A 16,338-nucleotide genomic window follows, 5' to 3' on the forward strand; every position below is an offset into this window, starting at 1 on the left:
TGTACTCTTCCTTTGAAGCCCCTAAAAAAGATCTGGTGCAACCAATTACCTTCAGAACTCTCACAATTACTTGGATTGCACACAGGTGGACTTTTAAGTGCCACATGAGAGATTATATATATATATATATATATATATATTCTGTTCTGAAAAGCCTGCAGCACCATTAAACAAGGGGCACCATGAAGACCAAGGAGCTCTCCAAACAGGTCAGGGACAAAATTGTGGAGAACTACAGATCAGGGTTGGGTTATAAAAAATATCAAACTTTGTACATCCCACAGAGCACCCTTAAAAACATTATTAAAACATTTAAAGAATATGGCACCACAATAAACCTGACAAGAGAGGGCCGCCCACCAAAACCAGGCAAGGAGGGCATTAAGCAGAAAGGCAACAAAGAGCACAAAGATAACCCTGAAGGAGCTGCAAAGCTCCACAGCGGAGATTGGAGTATCTGTCCATAGGACCACTTTAAGCAACACTCCACAGAGCTGGGCTTTACAGAAGAATGGCCAGAAAAAAAGCTATTGCTTATAGAAAAAAATGAGCAAACACATTTGGTGTTTGCCAAAATGCATGTGGGAGCCTCCCCAAACATATGGAAGAAGGTACTCTGGCTTTTTGGCCATCAAGAAAAACGCTGTGTCTGGCACAAACCCAACACCTCTCATCACCCTAAAAACATGAAGCATGGTGGTGGCAGCATCATGCTATGGGGATGTTTTTCATCGGCAGGGACTGGGAAACTGGTCAGAATTGATGGCGCTAAATACAGGGAAGTTCTTGAGGGGAAACCTGTTTGTCTTCCAGAGATTTGAGACTGGGATGGAGGTTTACTTTCCAGCAGGACAATGACCCTAAGCATACTGCTAAAGCAACACTGGAGTGGTTTAAGGGAAAACATTTAAATGTCTTGGAATGGCCTAGTCAAAGCCCAGACCTCAATCCAATTGAGAATCTGTGGTATGACTTAAATATTGCTATACACCAGCGGAACCCATCCATCTTGAAGGAGCTGGAACATTTTTGCCTTGAAGAAAAGGCAAACATCCCAGTGACTTGATTTGCCAAGCTTATAGAGACTTACTCCAAGAGACTTGCAGCTGTAATTGCTGGAAAAGGTGGCTCTTTGAATTATTGACTTGGGGGGGGGGGGGGGGGGGGTGAATAGTTATGCACACTCAAGCTTTCAGTTTTTGTGTCTCATTTCTTGTTTGTTTCACAATAAAAAAAATATTAGGCATCTTCAAAGTAGTAGGCAAAGTGGTAGGCATAAAATTATACAAACCCCCAAAAAATAAATTTTAATTCCAGGTTATAAGGCAACATAATAGGAAAAATGCCAAGGGGGGAATACTTTCACAAGCCACTGTATCTATTGTATCGAAAGACAGTCATCTTATTAATCATTACCTCATATCATATGCATCATTCTGAATATCGTATACTCCTTGCATTGGGTTAATTATTTATTTACGAGCTAACAAAAAAAAATAACAGAACACACACACAATACAAAAGACAAAAGGTCCCTAGTGGACTCACACTATGACATTTTTCCCAACGACATGGAGAGAGAAGAAGGGACACTTATCGTGGAGACATTTCAGAATTATTCTCAGTAACGTTAATCATATACATTACCAGTCAAAAGTTTCAGAACACCTACTCATTCATTTTATTTTATTTTTTACTATTTTCTACATGTAGAATATTACCAAAGACATCAAAACTATGAAATAACACATATGTAGTAACCAAAAAAGTGTTAAACAAATCAAAATATATTTTATATTTGAGATTCTTCAAATAGCCACCCTTTGCCTTGATCACAGCATATTTCATCAAGGATCTCTCTGAACTTTGCTCTGTTCATTTTTGCCTCGATCCTGACTAGTCTTCCAGTCCCTGCCGCTGAAAAACATCCCCACAGGATTAATCTGCCACCACCATGCTTCACCATAGGGATGGGTGCCAGGTTTTCTCCAGGCGTGACACTGGGCATTCAGTCCAAAGAGTTCAATTTGGTTTATCATCGTCTGAGAGTCTTAAGGTGCCTTTTGGCGAACTCCAAGTGGGCTGTTATGTTCTTTTTTACTGAGGAGTGGCTTCCGTCTGGCCACTCTACCATAAGGGCCTGCTTGGTGGAGTGCTGCATATTTGTTTGTCCTTCTGGAAGGTTCTCCCATCTCCACAGATGAACTCTGGAGCTCTGTCAGAGTGACTATCTTGCTCTTGGTCAACTCCCTGACCAAGGTGCCTCGCTCCCGATTGCTCAGTTTGGCCGGGTGGCCAGCTCTAGGAAGAGTCTTGGTGGTTCCAAACATCTTCCATTTAAGAATTGGGGACCTTCAATGCTGCAGAAATGTTTTGGTACCCTTCGCCAGATCTATGCCTCGGCACAATCCTGTCTCAGAGCTCTACGGACAATTCCTTCGACCTCATGGCTTGGTTTTTTCTCTGACATGCACTGTCAACTGTGGGACCTCAAATAGACAGGTCTGTGGCTTTTGAAATCATATCCAATCAATTGAATTTCCTACAGATGGACTCCAATCAAATTGTAGAAACATCTCAAAGATGTTAAAGGGAGACCGGATGCACCTGAGCTAAATTTCGAGTCTCATAGCAAAGGGTCTGAATACTTATGTAATTTTTAATACATTTGCAAACATTTCTAAAAACCTGTGTTCACTTTGTCATTATGAAGTAATGTGTGTAGATTGCTGTGGATTTTTTATTATTTCATCCATTTTAGAATAAAGCTTTAACGTAACAAAATTTGGCAGAGTCAAGGGGTCTGAATACTTTCTGAAGGCACTGTATGTGTGCGTGTATATGAATGGGTATGTGAGGGAGGGTGAATATGAATATTTGTAGGAGGGCGGGAGAGAATGGGTATGTTAATGCATAGGGTATAGGTTGTATGTGAATGGATGAGTATATTGATGTATGGATGGCTCAATAATCCATACTTTCTGGGAAATCTATAATGTCTGTAAATTGTGGGTGGAGCTAGAAAGTTGGCTGTCCGAAGTATTACAATGTAAACTTAATTTTAATCCATCTGCATATTTCAAGATATGGCATATGGGGGTGTAGTGATATACCCAATGGGCTGAATGATTCTCTTCTCATCACACATTTTGAAAAAATGTATACCATAAAACGTGGAAATCAATCAATCCGCCATCATTAACACAAATTGATACAATATCAGGCCAAGTGGCAAACAATAATGCAGGCACTCGAAATGGGGGTGTGAGCATATGCGGGTCTGGGCAGATGAGATGTATTCATTGTTTGTGTGCATCTGTAAATTGTTGTTCGTTTGTATAAGATTGTATATGGTGTGAAAAAAAAGGATTTGTGTAAGGGTGTATGAGAGGGAGGGTGGGAAATATGGGAGGTTGGGACAAGCTTGGTTTGGGTGGGCAGGGATGTTCGCCGCCCTCATGACATGTCTGCTAAAAATGTTTTATCTGGTTCTTCAATGAGATTGGAACAGACAAGGTTAATGTTGTTTCTTTACAAGGCCAACAAAATCCAACTTATTACATGGAATGTGCACGGGTTCCATGATGGGGGAAATGTTCCACGGGTTCACGGGTTCCATGATTCCTGCATGAGTTACACTTAAAATAATTTTAAATGTTATATTTAAAGAGGAGCTGGGTTGGAGAGGCCTATACTGCCACCTACTGTAGTACCAGCAGAGGTTTGCGCATCCTGATAAATAAGAATACACTCTTCTCCCATATATCCAGCACACTGACCAAGAAGGTCGTTTTCTAATGTTGAATTATATATCACATGGAGAAAAATACACATTGATATCACTGTATATCCCCCCCAGTGGCAAATCTGGTGTTTTACATAGAATTCAAGCTATAATATAAGATGATTTTGAAAGAGAGGGATACAAATGCTTTAATTAGAAACAACAACACTATTAATAACAATTTAAAAAACTTATATTAAAATCTATTTAAATCAGAATTAAACATTTGGACTGATTCTACAGCTTTCTTAAACTTAATAACCCTTAAGCAAATATAAGCAGACAAAAAATGATCACAAAAAAATGTATCACCCCAAAATAAATATTAGACACTTAAAGCATTTGCGTGGAGAAAGGCACCAGGTATGGATGGCTTTCCCAAAATAATTTTATTGACATTCTGAGACAAGAAGCACACCTACAGTGCCTTGCGAAAGTATTCGCCCCCCTTGAACTTTGCGACCTTTTGCCACATTTCAGGCTTCAAACATAAAGATATAAAACTGTATTTTTTTGTGAAGAATCAACAACAAGTGGGACACAATCATGAAGTGGAACGACATTTATTGGATATTTCAAACTTTTTTAACAAATCAAAAACTGAAAAATTGGGCGTGCAAAATGATTCTGTATTTACTCAAATTTACAACAAACATGTCAATCAATTCAGTGCTTCAGAGTTCCATGTATCAAACAGTTACTTCAGTTTTAAAACCAGGAAAATATGGAGAGTCCCCTGCAGAATATAACAAAACTCATAAGCAACAGAATGGCAAAAGTCTTACCAGACTTGATACATATTAATCAAACAGGGTTTATTAAAAATAGACACAAACAAATACAAGAACATGTTTCAGTATAATAAAATATGCTAAAAAACAAGATGTAGATGTATCAATAATGGCTGTTGATGCTGAAAGAGCAAGCTTTTGACCATCTTGAATGGCCTTTTCTATTAAAAAATGTGTAAGCCTTCAACTTTCCAGCTGAAATTTTGCATTTCATATCCTAATGAAAAAATATACACAAATAATAGATGAAATTGCTTTGGAAAGGGGCACAAGACAGGGATGTCCTCTCTCTCCCCTCCTGTTTGCATTGGCATTTGAACAACTTGCAGAAATAATTTGACAGGATCCAAACTTAATAGGTATGGGTGTTGATAAACATGAATATCTACAGACGATATCCTGATATACCTGACTAATATTGAAAACTCAATGCCCCCTTTTTAAAAAATATTTTCTGAATATTCTAAAACCTAAGGATATAAAAGTAAAGTGGAAAAATAAATGAAATGGCAATAGGAAATTACCCCACTGAAGACATTTTTAAAATAAAGTATACTCGGTCATAACGGATCTTATATGGGCAAATAAAATGCATATTATTAAATTATACGTTTTACATCTCCCTAAGTCTGAGGGTTGTTTAACCCTTCAGACATGGAATTGCTTTTACTTGCGACATATTGTTAAATGCACTAAAGAGGAACAATGGGTACATATTGAAGATGCCCATGCACATCCCCAGAATCTTTGCACATGTCTGTTTTCAAAAGATAAAGCGAAGAACATGAACAACTTCTTAGTTAAGAACACCATGACAATATAACCAATATCAATTTCCACATGGAAAACTAAAGGCATAGAACCATAAATTACTTTGTAATAGGAAATACAATTATTTCCATGACAATTATAAAGCCATTTGAACTGACCAATGTAGACATTTTCAAATAGACGCAACTTACATTTTCTATCTGAAATCTTTAGGACATAGCAATATTGAGGGAATGCTATTCGAGTCAGAAAATGATGTTCATATGATTGGTAAGATATACAAAACCTTGCAGAGAGCCTATCCAACTGACAATCTCTTAGAAAACAATATAAACTATTGGAACCAAGACTTAAAAATAACTGATATAGGCCCAAGATGGAGGGAGTGTTGGTACATAACTGACTAAATTACAGTTAATGTAAATGTATGCTAAACTAATGTATAGAATGTATTATACAAGTGACAAAATTCACAAATTCTACAGCACAATGGCAGAGTCATGTCTTAAGTGTAAAATGAACAGTGACTCAATAATTCATGCCTTCTGGGAGTGCTATAAAGTCAAAGTTATGGGCACAGTTAGAAAGTTGACTGTCAGAAGTTTTACAATGTAAATGTACTTTTAATCTGTCTAATTTGTTGTAACATATCTGTCAATTTGCATATTTGAAGACATGGCATATGAGGGTGCAATGAGATACTCAATGGGTTGGACCATACTTTTCTCATGAATCATTTTGGAAAACCTTTTTCTTAGCTGGAAATCAAATGATCCTCCATATTTAAGACTTTGAATGGATCAAATGCATTATTATGTATATATTGAAAATGTGTGGGCGACAGAAAAACTGAATAGTGCAATTTGAGGTATGGCATAGTTTTACAAGCACTGGAGATGGATGCGGAGGTAACATGTGGGTCTAGCCAGGTGTGATGTCATTGATATTTGTGTTCATCTGTCTGTTGTATATTGTCTGTATATATTTATTGTTTTAAATTCTATAAAGTTTTTTTTTTTTGCCAAACCGGGTGTTTCTCTTGAGATAAATCAAATCATTCACAAGAGAAATCAAGTCGAGAACTATATGGGGTGCTGGGCTGAAGGGAGTTAGGCAAATATTCAACCGAGTTCAGCTCAGAAACGTGTTAGTTAACTACAATGAGCATAATCCATTAAGCCTGATTTTCCGTCCCAGACAGAGAAGGAAACACTTTAATGCCTGCTATGCTAGGTTTGATACAGACAAACGCATATACAGCATGCGAGGGAATATACACAATGCAACAAAGAGAGGATGGAGACAGTTCATTAAAGTATGCTACTTTAAATAACTATTACAATTATTTCGTCAGACAGCTCTGCGACATATAGGATGACTTACAGTATAGTGAGCATATATATATATATATATATATATATATATATATATATATATACACACACACACACATTTGTCTGGCTGGCTCCCGCTGCCTGAGCAGAGAGGAGATGATGACTTTAAAGAATGAAATTATTTAATATTGATGTCACATAATGTGGACTTGACAGAGAATCACTTTAATACCATTATTTCATAATGCATTTAATGTAAACATTTAAAAATATAAAATCTCGAAACCGAAAATCGAAAACCAAGATGGTTTTGGCAAATGTGCTCTAGCCAACAGCTTGCAGATACAGTGCTAGATTATGTTCATTTGTCAAAGGCAGCCAAGCATCGATCATTATGTCACCAGAATAAGACCCTCAATATTTATTGAAAGGAGCATCAAGCTCATCACAAACAGCAAGTAGCAGCAGTGTAAAAACAAAGGGGGAGGGGGGTGTCAATGTAAATAGTAGAAGATGTTAAAGAGCCTTTTGGACCAAGACTTGGCGCGCCGTTACGGCTTGCCGTGTGGTAATAGAAAGAACAGTCTATGACTTGGGTGACTGGAGTCATCGACAATTTTTGGGGACTTCTTCTTACACCGCCTATTACATCGTTCCTGGATGGCAGGAAGCTTGGTGAAGTTTTGGTATGGTGTGGCTATTATTGAGCTTTAGCTACTGCAGGCCTATGATAAGAAGGCAGTGCGTCCCGTCGCACCAACTGACTCCGATAGTTGAACTTGAGGTGAGGAAGTCAGTTTCAGGCCTACCAGAGTTAACAAATTATCCTCCTTCTGTACGTCTATATCTGTATAGCCCACACGGTAGCCATCTGCCATAAATAAATACATGTCGGTGTCATAGCATACCACCGGCATATCTCTCTTTCTCTCTCTGGGGTTAGACATAAGCTTCTCTTCCTTTATATAGGCTATATATACACTACATGGTATGTGGGCACATGCTCATCGAACGTCTCATTCCAAAAGTATAGGCATTAATATGGAGTTGGTCACACCCTTGCTGCTATAACAGCCGACACACTTCTGTGAAGGCTTTCCACTAGATGTTGGAACATTGCTGTGGGGACTTGCTTCTATTCAGCCAATTCATCCATTCATTCCAATTCATCCCAAAGGTGTTTGATGGGGTTAAGGTCAGGGCTCTGTGCAGGTCAGTCAAGTTCTTTCACACCGATCTTGACTTTACTTTGTGCGCAGGGCATTGTATTGCTGAAACAGGTAAGGACCTTCCCCAAACTGTTGCCGCAAACTTGGAAGCACAGAATCGTCTGGAATGTCATTGTATGCTTTAGCATTAAGATTTCGCTTCACTGGAACTAAGGGGCCTAGCCCAAACCATGAAAAACTGCACCAGAATGTTATTCCTCCTCCACCAAACTTTGCAGTTGGCACTATGCATTGGGGGAGGTAGCGTTCTCCTGCTCCAGGGTCCAATGGTGGCGAGCTTTACACCACTCCAGCCAAAGCTTGGCATTGCGCATGGTGATCTTATGCTTGTGTGTGGCTGCCCGGACATGGAAATCCAATTCATGGAGCTCCCGACGAACAGTTCTTATGCTGCTGTTGCTTCAAGAGGCAATTTGGAACACAGTAGTGAGAGTTGCAACCCGAGGACAGACGATTATTACATGCTTCAGCACTCTGCGGTCCTGTTCTGTGAGCTTGTGTGGCCTACCAACTCGTGGCTGAGCCGTTGTTGCTCCTAGATGTTTCCACTTCACACTAAAAGCACTTACAGTTGACCGGGGCAGCTCAAGCAGGGCAGAAATTTGACAAACTGACTTTTTGGAAAGGTGGCATCCTATGACTGTGCCACGTTGAAAGCCATTGAGCTCTTCAGTACTGGCCAGTCCATTGCCAATGTATTCCCAAACCAGCATCCTTTTTTTGCAATAAGGTACTGAAGTAAAACTGCAAGAAAATTGGTGAAGTAATTAACTTTATGTCCTGAATATAAAGCGTTGTGGTTGGGGAAAATCCAACATAACACATGACTTAGTACCACTCTTCATATTTTCAAGCATGGTGTTGGCTGCATCATGTTATGGGTATGATATTCATTGGCAATGACTAGGGATTTTTTTATGATTCAAATAAATGGAATAGCGCTAAGCACAGTCAAAATTTTGGAGGAAAACCTGGTTCAGTCTGCTTTCCAACAGACACTGGGAGACAAAATCGCCTTTCAACAGGACAATGATCTATAACACAAGGCCAAATATACATATAGTTGCTTACAAATGTGACATTGGATATTTCAGAGTGGCTGAGTTACAGTTCTGACTTAATTCGGCTTGAAAATCTATGGCAAGACTTGAAAATTGCTGTCTAGCGATGATCAACAACCAACTTGAAAGAGCTTGAAGAATTAAAAAAATAATAATGTGCAAATATTGTACAATCCAGGTGTGCAGAGCGCTAAGAGACTTAACCAGAAAGACTCACATTTGTAATTGCTGCCAAAGGTGATTCTGACATGACATAACACTCAGGGGTGTGGATTCCTATGTAAATTAGATATTTCTGTATTTAATTTTCAATACATATGCAAAAACAAGTTTTCACTATGGGGTATGTGTGTAGATGGGTAAGAAATACTGAATCAATTTTAAATTCAGGCTGAAACAACATATTGTGGAATAAGTCAATGGGGTATTAATACTTTCTGAAGGCTCTGTATGTGTGCTGTGCATGTATGTACTGTAATAGAATATAGGCTATGTATGTGAAATGTGTATGTAGGCTATGTGTATGTATTTGTATGTATTTATTTTTCTGGATTTTCTTGGCATTTCACTGTCTATCTAGGGACAAGCACTGATAATTAGCGCAAGTTAATGTGTTATGGTGCAATGCATTTTACTGTTGTAAATGTATCATTGTTATTGCAGCTCATTATATGTATATTATATGTAATTGTACTTCTAATCCTATTTGATTTTTTTTTAAACTACAGTACACAGTTGAGCTGCATAGACCACACACTCCAAATGCATATGAACTTGAAATCCAACATTCTGCTGGCAGCAACTTCCCGAAAGTCTCTGCCTCCACCTGCTGATGGATGAGCAGAAGTACGGAGCGAAGGACCCCTATGTGCACTCTCTCGCTCTCGAGCTTTCGCTCTCTCCTCGATGAATGAAATCCACCATCGCCACACCTCCAAGCAAGGACTGTCTCGAGCGCTGCCACTTGTCTCAACCACAGGTATGCGCCTCTCACTCAACTCTGCGAAGACATTAGTCAACAAATGCCGATACTTGGTGCTTTTATAAATAAAAAAATCCCATGTGAATGAATGGAGCATATTTTCAAACAAGATATCGCTCAAGAGTATTTGCTGAACATAGCTGAGAAGTTCACATTTGAGAATAACTGATTTAAAGCCTGACCATGGCGACAATTGGAGATTTCGACCCGCTCAACTCAACGGTACCTGCGACCAAGATTGAAGTTACCGTTTCGTGCAGGTAAAATACTCATAACGTATCCAATAGTGTCATTATTGAAAGAAAATGTTATATATAAACTGTTGATAATGTTGTATAATGATAGATTATCACCTGGAATGAGTGCTGTAGCCTACATCTTAATTTGTATGGAGCCATTTGCGTTTCAATATATGTGCGCATAATTTGTGTAGGTTACCTCAACAAGACTATCTTCAAACATATGTAGGCTAACAGTCATGATTTCAAACCATATTGGTTTAATAAGTGTATTTACATCTCTGTGCAAAACTCTGGCTTTTGTAAGGAATTTGCATTAACAGTGGGCGAAGAGCTACGTGGGGGTGCAGCAGCATAACGGTATTTATTCTGAGTGATTCTGTGAGCCCCAACGCACGCAACTCACACATCACATGGATAGGCTATAGATATTAATACGCCGCTGTCCACTACATACAGTACACAGCGCAAGAGCACGGTTGGACAGGTTCTTCCCACTGGGCACAGACATAATGTCAACGCCTTGTTTTGTTTTACATTTGGTTGAGTAATTTTCAACTAATGTGAAGTCAACGTGAAATGAATAAAAACATTTCACCATGTCGTTGGATTTAGGTTCAAAGTTGGGTGAAAAAAACCATGAAATTCCCTTATTTTGATTACTTTTTGCAAATCCAAACAATTTTCCACATTGATTCAACGTAATCACATTTCATTTTTGTTGTTGAAATTACATGGAAACAACGTTGAATCAACCAGATTTTGCCCAGTGGGTTATGACATTAATTAAAATGAGCTAGAGAGGGTGTGTGAGAGGTAGGTGTGGGTGCTTACATTTATTCAGGTGTGCCGTGCGCACTTCTCTATCACTTATTTTCGCAGGGAGAAGAATTGCTTAGGTAGGATACCACTGGAATCAAGATTCTGTTGATTCTTAGTGTATGACCGGGCAAATACAAGTATAGACTCTACACAGCCTACTTGTCGTATATAGCCTATTGAGCACTTAGTGCTCCTTGGTGCTTATTTAGTGGACTCTTTCACCACTCTTGTCTACTTGAAAAATGCAAGTATGAGGCATATAAAATAGGCCAAATGTAAAAAATAATAATAATAAAAATAAAATAAAAATGCTGGGTCAATAATGACCCAACTTGGGTAATTTCTGTAGCCCAGCACTGGGTTATTTTGACCCAGCATGGTTGGGTTACTTGATTTGCCCCAAAATGTGGTTAGTTTGACCCAGCAGTGGGTTGCTATTTCTCTTTTGCTGGGCATTTGTTATCCATGTATTTTTGACCCATGTATTTTTGACCCATTTTCTCTCTATTACAAAATCCATTAATTTTCTAAAGTTACAAATACTTCTAACAATAACAACCAATGTTACAACGTCACTACACAGTCTATTAAATTCTTAAAATGAAATATGGCCAATCATGATAAATTGTAGATAAAATACAAAATGTTTATTTTCAGATATTAATTTCAGCTACAAAATGAAGTCATACAAAAGATAAACAAATAAGGAACACACAATGAAAAACAACTTTAGAAGCACAATCCATCATTTGAAAATCACAGCAGCCGAGGAAAGGGGCTGAATAAAAGTAAACACTTTACCCTCCGCCAACCCCTACCAGGTATCAATTTTCAATAGGAATTTATGTAAAACAACAACGAAACAAAGTCTTCTGCTCCAGTGTCTGCCCTTTCTGCCCTTACAGTGACAAGATTATTTGTAATTAGTTACTTTCCACCTCTGATTTAAAGTATTCCGTATGAAATCATATTCAATATTCCAAATGTATACTTACTCTGCATTATGGCTTTCGGGCCTCATCAATGCTTGGGCGGGAAGTCATCTTTCCAACACGTTACACTGGGGTTGGGAAAAACACTCTCAGGATCATGTCGTCTTTAGTATCTGGGGGACAAAGACATAACAAGCTTTTAGGGGACAGCCAAAACGGATAAACGTGGATGAACATTTGAGACACTACTTTAATTTCAATATGTAGCTGCCTGCACTCTACACTGGGGGTGGGAGAAACACTCAGAACCATGTCGTTTTTAGTATCTGGGGACAAAGACATAACAAGCTTTTAGGGGACAGCCAAAATGGATAAACGTGGATGAACATTTCAGAAACGACTTTCATTTTAATATGTAGCTACCTGCATTTGGTACGCTTGGGGTGGGAGAAGCACTCTCAGGGCCATTCAGCCTCTAGTATCTGAGCAGTGGGGAGACATAACATTAACACAGTTTAAGTAGTGTCAAAATGGATAGCTTCAATTTGAGACAATCATTTCATTTCAATATAACGTTAAAGTAACTGTCAGTATCCAGACTGAGATTAGCTCACGTAAACTCAGGTAAACTCGTACATCGCCTTGGTCCGTACAATTGCCCATATTTTAGTGCCCCTAAAACGTAATACTTCCAGATCAACTGTAATGTCAATACCATTGTAAAGCACAATTTCTCCCCTTTCCAACAGAATCAATTACATGACCTAAACACGACCTGCCTGTTTCTGCATAATTCAAGCAAGTAATGAGCCCCGTCGGGTCTTTTTTAAAATGGCGGGTGGGGAAGCGAAACTAAGGAGAGATGTCGTGTGGGAAAATTGCTTTTTTTCCACTCGATCTGTCCAACTTATCACCTTATCGCCTCTAAAATGTAAATAAAACACTATAAAGAGTTTAAATAAGTGTTATTATATACCTATTTGAAGGTTAGTGTCAAATTTGAATCAGGTTTTTAGGACGGTGCTAACGTGATCTTAGAAGTAAACAGCGGCTTTGAGAATGATGATCGCTTGCAATGATGACGCAAAAAAATTACTAGGTATCCCCCCCTTACCCCCGTCACTGTCAATTTCTTGTTTTTAAAGGATGAGAGAAGTGCTACACCTGGTGGAGAGAGACTGTAAGACAGAAATAGTTGCTTTATTCGTGCTGTACGTTACGACATGACACGCCACGATGTAACGGAGGGTCCGTTTTTTCGACTTTTCTCCAATACTATAGAGCCATTTCCATGTCGATCAACGCTTGAATAGAAACCTAGTTCACACCCCCGATTTTGAAGTCAACACAGTCGCTACAGTCCCTTTAGTTTTCTTTGTAGCATTGTTTGAATGTTGTGGTTGCGCACATTTGTACGGAATGGGGTGAGTTTACGTTAGCCAGCTAACTCAGAAACAAACATAGAATAAATGTACCACCATAAAAACATAAGTTATAAGCTTGCCAACTAGCAACAACCATGTTAAATGTACTCGGAGACAGGGAATATGCCTAGCTCGCTTTATAAAATCTTTAGCTAGCTAGCTAGCCAGCTAAGTTAGCAAATGCTAGCTAAATCTCAAGCTTGCGTGCATGCGGTTATTTGCTAACTAGCTAGCTAGCTTGCTAGATAAGATTAGCTAAAATTGTCAATGACTGAGATAATTACATATCTTGGTAACTAGGTATATTTAACCTGAATGGATAATTAGTCATGTAGGCTAGCTAGCTTTTTACTCACCGCCTTGCCCATGTGTCCATCAAAAAGTAATTCCACTCAGCACAGGCTGCACTGTCTGGTAGACTTGCTGCACAGCTGCAACAATCCTCATTCACGAGCTTGACGGATCACTTTGATCTTCTGGATTTGGCAGGAGACTGAACCCACCCACTCAGCCAAATCTCAATAACCCAGCATTAACAACCCAACCTTTTTAAAGAAAACAACCCAACGGTCATCCAATCAACCCATCATTCTTTTGTGTAGACGTGAAAATAAATAAATAATGTTGCTTTCATTATTTATATCTATATTTTCCCTTTAGATGTTGGTTGAATCACAATTCCCCTGATAAACTAGGCTAAACATTTGAATACAATCCCCTTGATAAAAGTAGAGTATAACATGCAGCTCATGACATCTGTCAGTTGAAAAAAGTTTTAAAAAGTGTAGATCAGCTACGGATATTAGTTGAATGAAATAGCGTACAAAGGCCATTTTCTTTGAACGAGCATGTTTGGGTGGCAAATGTAAAGAAGTTGGCGAGTTTAGCATTTTCAGCCTACCTTGTACCAGTGAACAGACAGGGCTGGTCTAGAGGGGGTGGGGGTGATGAGGGGGGTTTGTCTTCATTCCCTGACACTGACAGAATGGGGTTGGGTGAATTCCCCCATGAAACACTCACTCCATGGCAACTGGGCATCAGAGTGTACATGAGAGTGTAGAAACCCACAGGGTTGCTGCTCTGTCTTGACAGCAAATCACATTAATAATCAAAACAAAAACGCAAGTCCATATAAGGTCATAGCAGCACACTAAGATCTATTGGTGAGCCAATCAAGACAGCCCTAGCCTATCAACAGAGCGTGACAGATAACAAACAAGGATTGGGTATTATGTCAAATGTAAAGTAGACTTATTATTAGGTAACTGTTAGAAAACCTTATCTGTGCTTATTTATATGTTCTAACTTTGTACTTGTAAATTATGTCACACACAACAAAATCAATCACAATTATACAACAAGCCTACGTTTCTCAGTTTTGATCCCATTGAGCCTCCATGGAGAGAGATTATTTTCTCTTTTTAGTTCAGTTACTCTTGTTGTCCTACAGCAGGAAAGCTTGTGTTCTACCTTCATCAAAAGCAGGTGTCTGTCAGCCTACCAGATGTTGAATGATGTCTATCCACCTCGGAGTCTGAACTCCGTCTGATCTGAGAACACATTGCAACATAAAATAGGACTGGCTCTTCCACCAATGTCTTTCATCACTCCAGTTTGAAAGGTAGATGTCAGCTTGATGGCCCTCAAAAGCAGACTAAACATTTGATTCTTGAAAAATGCGTGGCATTTAGATTTTTTTTGTTTATGACAGCTTCGACATCAAAGGTAGGCAAACATTTAACATTAAAATGCCAATATTTTGCTCTGATTTATGCCTTAAAGGGGCAATCCGGGTTTTGAAAAACAACAAAGTGTTCACCTCGCCTCTAGTTTTTGTAAACACCTGAGGGATGGGTTAGGAAAAATGTAAACACTTTTAAATGTATCAACAGAGCTATGGATGCAAGAAAATCTAAATTATAGATTTAACTATGTTTTGAAGCTAAACGGTGTTTGTTTTCAATCACATTGTTTACAAACAATGCAGTAAAACAACCTTATATTTCAGATTCTGATGGGGTACGATTGTTGAACTCAGCTCATGAGGCATTTATAAGTTATATTCTCCAAGAATCAATGGCTATATATATTATAGATATATAGCCATTATATATTATATATAATTGATTTAAAAGTCAACAAATGCTAAAAATGTATCCAAATGTTGACCCAAAGTGTTTGAGATCCCAGCGACTGTGGGACACATGCTAATCTTTGAGGGGCTTCTGGGACCCCATTTTTTTAGGCATTCTCACATATGTGTAATACAATTGTTAGCTCCAACCCGTTCACTGACATTTTTGGGGTACTTCCCCTAGACCAGAATGCTACCACGCGTTGATGTCATCTCTGCCTCTGGAGAAGGTTAGGTACACTCCGCATGGGTCCCGACAAAAGATTGACTTAACCTGGTCTCCATTAATTCAATACGTGGAGAGCCTGTCTTTTACTTGGTGTAACTTGCGTATTTTGGTAAGCAGTCATGTCTGTTCTAGTGGCCATATATTGTGCTGATAAGATTCAACTATAATTATGATACTGATTATATTTTTATTGAACTTTTCCCATTGTTTTTGTTTCTGTTACTGTTTGTTTCTGTCCTATTTTAATTTAATTTACTTTTCTATGACATCCTTGTATGATACCTTGGTGGGTGAATGGGAGGGAGGTAGGGATTGGAGGGAGGGACGGATGAGAGGGAGAGAGAGATGGATGGGGGAATGAGGGTTGGGTTGTACTGTTCTCATATCTGAAAATAATAAAGTACAATAATGGTTGTACGAATCCCAGATTGCCCCTTTAAACATCCTGGCCTCTGTACACTGCTGTCTTGGATAAGCTTGCTGTCCTCGGTTGAAGCTACTGATAAGCGTTCTATAGAGTTCATGCTTATGTTCCCTCCATTTCTCACTCTCCCTCTCCATCCTCGAGGCAATCCCTATTCCCCCAAACTCTCCCTTTCTCTCTTT

At 38.8% G+C, this 16,338-nt stretch overlaps 1 protein-coding gene across 4 annotated transcripts in view; it reads left to right on the top strand.

Moving 5' to 3' along the window:
* Window positions 1-10,135: 10,135 nt before the first annotated feature.
* Window positions 10,136-16,338, top strand: part of LOC135539593 (copine-9-like) — a 196,252-nt gene continuing 190,049 nt past the window's right edge. For all 4 annotated transcript variants that reach the window (XM_064965564.1, XM_064965566.1, XM_064965567.1 and 1 more), the window contains exon 1: window positions 10,136-10,212. In XM_064965564.1, coding sequence (XP_064821636.1) covers window positions 10,136-10,212 — 77 coding nt within the window. The remainder of the gene's footprint in view (window positions 10,213-16,338) is intronic.

The sequence above is a fragment of the Oncorhynchus masou genome, chromosome 5 (genome assembly GCF_036934945.1).
Source record: "Oncorhynchus masou masou isolate Uvic2021 chromosome 5, UVic_Omas_1.1, whole genome shotgun sequence".
Taxonomy (NCBI): domain Eukaryota; kingdom Metazoa; phylum Chordata; class Actinopteri; order Salmoniformes; family Salmonidae; genus Oncorhynchus; species Oncorhynchus masou.